Source organism: Bidens hawaiensis, unplaced genomic scaffold, assembly GCF_021521415.1.
Source record: "Bidens hawaiensis isolate Kalapana, Puna unplaced genomic scaffold, B.hawaiensis_p1.1 tig00006484_1, whole genome shotgun sequence".
In the NCBI taxonomy this organism is placed as follows: domain Eukaryota; kingdom Viridiplantae; phylum Streptophyta; class Magnoliopsida; order Asterales; family Asteraceae; genus Bidens; species Bidens hawaiensis.
The window spans coordinates 324,807-332,315 of NW_027491435.1; the positions used below are offsets into that span (position 1 = coordinate 324,807).

The 7,509-nt window shown below is 39.9% G+C and overlaps 1 protein-coding gene across 1 annotated transcript; it reads left to right on the forward strand.

Moving 5' to 3' along the window:
• Positions 1–4,194: 4,194 nt before the first annotated feature.
• LOC143632573 (uncharacterized) lies at positions 4,195–4,596 on the forward strand. The gene has a single exon (XM_077101058.1). The coding sequence runs from the start codon at positions 4,195–4,197 to the stop codon at positions 4,594–4,596; it is 402 nt and encodes a 133-aa protein (XP_076957173.1).
• Positions 4,597–7,509: the final 2,913 nt, after the last annotated feature.

Below are 7,509 nucleotides of genomic sequence, written 5' to 3' on the forward strand. Positions count from 1 at the left end.
GATCATCGTCTCTATCATTTCTCTTCTTTGTCCTTAACTCGTCGCATTTACAGCTTGTCTCCCCCTGAGATGCCAAGAACTCCTTCATAGCATCTATAATTCTCCCATGTTCAACCAGGAGGGACGACTGTAGTTGATTCTCTGCTACAAGGCGCTGAATAGCCTGGGTCTGGACAAGATTTATCTTCGTTTGCTCTGCCACGACCCGCTCTAGTGCAGCTATTCTCTCCGAGTCTGAGAGGGTTGCATCGAAATCAAACCTCATGTGAGATGTGTCTTGAGTATACTCAGCAGGGATTTCGAATGAAACCGGGACATCAGAAGCAGCTGTGGACGTAACCGCAGGTGGTATCGTGACCGACAACCCTGCAGTTGCAACGACTGTCGACTCAACAAATTGTGCAACCACCTCTGAAGGAGTAAGCGTTGGAGGTGGTAAAGACACAATCTCCGGAGTCGTCATCTGGAAAGTAGTGGATGGAATGCCGAAAGCTGATGATGTAGCCACCATGGGAACATCCGCGGCGCTTAAACTTGTGACCTGTAGTGATGTAGGAACAATCGACATACCTGACAGTGCGGGCGGAGCGAAACGTACAACTCTTGAAGTCTCTCCAGCTCCCATACCTGCACCTGTCCTTTCCCGTCTTGAACGTCTAATCAACTTGTGAATATCCTCTTCTTCTTCTGACTCACTATCATCATTTGTCCTCTTTCTCTTCCCAAACGTCCTCTCTTGAGTCACCAACATCCTTCTCGCCTCATCCATAACATCATCAAGATCTGAGTCAGCCACCGTCGTAGCTGCTCTAGTAACACGCACAGTCGAGACACGTTCAACTGGGATCTGAACGTTCTCCTCTGGATCCACCCGATCCATATCGAAGAATCCTTGACCTCCGAATTCTGCATCAAGGTCCACTTCCTCCTCCGGTGACACAACAGGAGCAGCAGGTATAGCTTGAGATGCTCCTGCCTGTTGTGGTGCCGGGTCTCTGAACTCATCCCCACGAGCTGGCACATACCCCGGGTTTATTAAGTACCCAAAGAGTGGAGTATGCCTTGGACGCAGTTCAGGCTTGCTCCTCGCGCTGGATGTTCGGCATTGAGCGAAGATACGTTTGCTCACACTCTCCACGTATCTTATTGGACGTCGTTGAGGCAACGTGGGAGCAACATGATTCAAGATCATCTGAATGAATCTTGGATACATGATGAACCTTTCACGAGCCATCGCTCTCCTCTGTCTATCGATCTCATAAAAGACCATCTGACTAAAGCTATAACGTTTGTTATAAGTCAGAGCAGTCATTGCTGACTGCATGGTCGCACCCATACCATCAGTGCCCGCCTTCCTCCCAGACATGCAGACAATCATTACGTGCATGAGGAAGCGCCACTGATCAAGTAGGAAACCCTTCCTCCGTTGTGTATCGCCCAATGGACCAGAATAGCCCATTCGTAGAAATGCTCCATCGCGGAACGGAGCAACAAACTCTGTAGGGTCATCCCTAGTCTCCTCTCCAAAACGTAAATCCACCCGAATTTGTTCAGACGAGAACTGAACTTCTTGATTGTTGATGGTTGCTCGCATAACCGGGGGCTCAACACGGCAATCGTATTCCATCGTTTGCCAAAAATCCTCAATATTGGGTAAGGAAATCGGCAGAGTCGTAGTGATTGCGTGGAATATCCTCGAGCGAAGGAGGAAAGTGATTATCTCGCGGTAATCTTCAACTCCGTTCGCTTCCGGGTCTAAGGTGATATACATATTGTGACCCGGGAAGAATTGTCTCTGATTATCTCCGTCATCTCCTCCAGCACCTCCAGCACCGGCAACAGCAGCCATATCTGCAACAAACGAACCAAGTTAGATAAATGTTAAGGCATAACACAAGTTCGCTTGTTACCATGAGCGAAGTTGTGATAAAATCTGTATAGGCGAAGTTAAAGTTGGGGCGAAGTTGGGCACAACTTCGCTTCAACTTTAAGTTCGTCTAATAAACAATAATTAAAAAGGGTCCAGGCGAAGTTAATGATAACTTCGCCTCACCACAACATCGCCTCAGGCGAAGTTGCAGATAACTTCGCCCAAACCTTAAGTTCGCCTGAATCTGAATCGACAACAGTAAGCCGATTCAAATTCAAAAATCTGATGTTTCATGGTTAGTTTGACGATTGAGAGGTCCGAAACACATGATTTTAAGGTTGTTTAGACGATCAAACTGATTAGAACCACGTAAAACAAGTTTGAAAAATCCGATTGAACGGTCCGAAGGTCCGAGGTCCATAACCGGGTCGAAACGACCTTTGATAAACAATAAAGAACATTGGTTATACGAAATATCGATACCACAAACCTTGAATCGGTAACGGAAACTGAGAAAAAGAACAAAAAATCGGAAAAACGACAAGTTCGCCGGAAAACTGGATAAGTTCGCCGATAAATACGGAGGATAAGTTCGCTGAATTTGAAAATTGTGAACAGTTTGACCTTTGAAAATCCTTATATAGGGGCGGAGTTATACAGGCGAAGTTACGGTTAACTTCGCCTAGGCGAAGTTATTCACAAGTTCGCCTGTTTAACAACTTCGCCTATATTTACAAAATCAACCCTTATAATTTGAACATTTTGCAATTAACTTTTAAAACTCCCTTTAAAGAATTAAATGACACGATCAAGTCCAAGTAACCAGTTATAAAATCATAAAACTACCTAAGTACGACAAACTTTTAAAAATTTAAAGTACGAGGGATCAAATTTCAGTCTCGACAGGGACTGCTACGTTTTAGAAAAGATCCGAACAGGAATCATACTAATTACGCAACTGTCACATAGATCCGTGTTTATGATTGCCGCGTATAGAACACGAATCACACGAACACACGAAACGAACACACGTTATATAATAACTCAAACACGTGATACGATATCACTATCACAGACACACGTTACAGCTCTCGTAACAACTCGAACAAACTAACACGAACAACTGATTAAATTACAAACAGCCGTAACCTAGGACTATTTATACACGACAACTTCGCCTGGCATGTTCAGGCGAAGTTGTCCATAACTTCGCTTGACTAACAAGTTCGCCTGTTAAGCGAACTTGTCAGTAACTTCGCTTAAACATACAAAACATAATTAAACATTACAGACTCGATTACAGACACTAGACTATGAACTACTGACATTATGCACCAACAAAAACTTTATCCGAGGCGCAATTGAATTACACCACTACCGAAAAAGAGTTACTTGCGGTAGTGTACGCCTTGGATAAATTTCGGTCGTATATTTTGGGAAGTAAAGTTATGGTGTACTCGGATTATAGCGCGGTTCGATATTTGATGGAAAAGAAAGACGCAAAATCTCGTTTGATTCGATGGGTGTTACTTTTACAAGAATTTGATATTGAAATCCGGGACAAAAAAGGTTGTGAGAATGTAGTGGCGGATCACTTGTCTCGGATTCCACTTGAAGGTGTTGATGATCCGATAGAGATAAATGAAAAGTTTCCGGATGAACAGTTGCTTGTCGTCTCAACCGCACTGTGGTATGCCCATTATGTTAATTATTTAGCCACGGGTGCAAATCCGAAACATTGGTCAAAGAAACGTAGGCAACAGTTCATGTCCCAAGTCAAGCAATACATATGGGATGAATCGGACCTTTTCAAGGTTGGAGGGGATCAAGTTCTTAGAAAATGTGTACCCGAAAATGAAGTGCATGAGATTTTAACGCATGCTCATTCATCAGTTTGTGGGGGTCATCTTAGTGGATCAAAAACGGGGTATAAAGTACTAACATGCGGGTTCTATTGGCCAACAATTTTCAAAGATGCTAATGAATATGCCCGACAATGCTTAATTTGTCAACGAATGGGGTGTATATGAAAAAGGAATGAAATGCCTTTACAACCCATTTTGGTGGTTGACACATTTTTTATGTTTGGGGCATAGGCTTTATGGGCCCGTTTTCGAACTCGTGTGGGTACTTGTACATTCTTGTTGCGGTTGATTTTGTTTCGAAATGGGTTGAAGCATTTGTAACAAGGACTAATGATTATTCCATGGTTTGTAAGTTTATACAAGCTAACATTTTCTCAAGATTTGGTATCCCAAGAGTAATTATAAGTGATGGTGGATCGCACTTCAAGAACTTCACGTTTGGTAAGTTGTTAAAACGTTATGGTGTTAATCATCGAATTGCAACACCTTACCATCCTCAAACGAGTGGTCAAGTGGAAGTTTCCAATTGCCAAATTAAGGAAATTTTTGATGAAAACGGTTCGGGTAGAAAGAAAAGATTGGTCGGTTAAGTTGGATGATGCGTTATGGGCATATCGAACCGCTTACAAGACACCGATAGGTACTACTCCTTATCAGTTGGTGTATGGAAAGGGGTGCCATTTACCAATGGAGTTGGCTCACTGGGCATTATGGTCACTTATGAGTGTTAATATGGATTATCATGAAGCCGGAAAGTTAAGGAAGTTGAAGTTGAGTGAACTAGAGGAAATCTGGGATGAAGCGTATGAATGTGCCTCGGCGTATAAAGAAAAGTTAAATGGATGCATGATGCTAAGATAAGGAAGAGAACATTTGAAGTTGGGCAAAATGTATGGTTGTACAATTCGAGACTCAAATTGTTTCCCGGGAAGCTAAAAATTAAATGGATGGGTCCGTATGTTTTCACAAGAGTAGGGAGGTTTGGTGAAATTGAAATTGAAGATATGCAAAATCAAGTCAAACAAGTTGTGAATGGACATCGCCTCAAACCATACCTAGAAGGCAAAGATCAAAATATGCTTGAAGATGATAAGGTGAGTTTCCTCCTAAGCTCATCGGATGTTGCCACTTCGTAAAGGTCCAGGTATGTTGTATAAGTTAGTCTAGCTTTTTGTTCAAATTTGATTTTTAAAATTACCTTTCTTGCTTTAGAGTGTGTCCAAATCAAGTGTGGGGAATTTCCTTACCGATGTTGGGGACAAATCGGGTTTTTCATGGGGGGGTAGGGTAAGTTTTAGTTTATTTTTAGTTTTAAATTTTTATAAGTAAATTTCTAGTCATTTATGTTATTTTTAGTTCTTCTTAAAAAAAAGAAAAAAAAATATTTAAGTGAACTGTGGACCACGGTGTAGACCGTGGCCCACGGTGGTTAATCGCTAGGCACGGTGGCAGGCTCCTCCACGGTACGGTGGAGTCTGCCCAAGTTGACATATTCACACCGTGACCCACGGTGTGAACCGTGGGCAATGGTCTTCCAGAAAAAGACGAACAAACTGGAGTAAACCGTGGACCACGGTTTGAACTGTGGCCCACGGTGCAGCGATGGCTGATTTCTTTGGGTTTGTTTTTGGTTAAAAATACAAGAGAAAAATTATTTATTTTAACCAATCTACACCACATATTTTGTGACATTCATGACAAAACGAGGTACACTATATTCTTTACGTATCAAGTAAACGATAAATCGGTTAATTCGTAGTGTTTAAACGAGTAACCGACCGATACTAACTATGACCCGTATACATACTGAGGGGTCATATACAAGTTATATATATGTTATAGAGGCTAACATATTGATATTTAGGCCTCGGTACGTTTAAAACTCTCTAAACGAAAAAGGTTTCGTTTATCGATACGCTATAAGCTTAAACGCAATCGTTAATGTCAAAACAAGCATTGTAGCATCCGTTAAGCCGAAAAAGATTTATAAAACACTTATATGACATGTTCTAAGCCATCCGTGAAAATATTTTGGAATTTTACAACGAGTCAGTACGTTTTTCTTATTTTACAAAAACAAGCTGAAAAACACACGTTTTTACGTTATTTCTCACACCCGAATTAATTTTCTTGCGAAAAACCGGACCCGAACTAAATTTGAAATGGGCTTTTCATGTTTGGGCTTGTATGATTTGTTTAGTGGGCCAAAACAGCCCATTAAGGGGCCTCCAAGACTTCCGATCGGAACAGCCCACCTACACCACATATGTTTTATATAACTTCCTTCCTAAGCTAAGTTATTCATTTTAATTCTCAAATATTTCAAGTCCAAGCAGCTGCTAGGCAGAACTCCAGAAACTCTCAAGAGTTACACCAAAAACCTAAGGTAACTAGTGATTTTCTTTGAGTTTTAACCTAGATTAACATAGTTTAACCATGAAAAATTTATCCTTGATTAGTTTTAAACATGTTTAACCATCCAAAAACCCTAAAAATCAAGTAAAATTATGTTTTGATGTTAAACATGTTTACAAACCTGGAACATATACTTTTTTGGTCAAAAACACGGATTAGAACATGAATACAACGTTTTTACGGTTAGAAAGTTCGGTTTGAACCCAAAACCGAAACCCTAATTATCAAGGCTGTTACATGGATGATTTATGCTTGGTTTGATGTTATATGATATGTAGATATACTGAGTTTGCAACCCGAGACCCGGAAAGTCGTTTAAGCTAGCAAAATTCATCGAAAACTGACAAGGTAAACCCGTAATACTCGTTTAGGGGCTGTTTAGTATTAGGTTGTGACGTACTTGTTGTTAGCTTGTGAAAATTTGCAGGGACATTAGGGATCATATAAATGAGTCCCTGTTCAAATTTGGTAATTTTTCGATAAACGGAGAATATTTGGTGAATTTATTCCCGTTTATGGGCGTTTATTTGGGAAAAATAGCAAAACATATTGAAAAATTATGAAACTTGGTTTTGGAGTTTGATATGGGATGGTAAGATCACTGGTAAAGTTTGGGAATCATTGGAAATGTCTAAGTATGGTTTGTGCAGCCATGGTTGAACCGAGTTTTAACAGCCGAAAAACGCACAAAAAGGCATTTGGTCAAAAGAGTTAGGTTCTGGAAATTTTGCAGGGGTTATGTAGTCACATTGAGACCATTGGTAAAAATTATGGGATTTTTCGGAGGTCGTTTGATATAAACGGGCCATTTATTACATGATTATAACCTATTAAATGAATTTTTATAAATAAATAAATAATCATAAAATTACTGGAAATATTTTTATAAAATTCTCCATGTCTTAATGTATTTTTACAAAAATTTACATAATTTATATGTAATTACATATTTAGTTATGATTTATTAAAGATTTAAATTATAATTGTTTTAACGAAACCGGCAGTTTTGTGTTTAACGGACTGACTGGTATGTCAAAATGTCAAAAGTGGTCAAATATCATATTTTTGAATGATATTGATAAAAACGAACTTTTTACGAGAATTCCGGACAATTCGGGTGGATTGTACGCGTTTTGTATAATCAAACCCGTATGAAAACGGAAACGAACCCTGCGATCAAACCAGATACCGAAACTTTAAAATTCCTTCATAAATCAACTTATTTTATCAATCAATATATTTACTTAAGTTTTATGTGATCTTACCTAATCCCGAAACGTATAAACGATCAACTGAGCTAGGCTCAGAAAACGGTGAAACTGAGCCAAATCCAGTTTTAAACATTTCATAGTATACAAC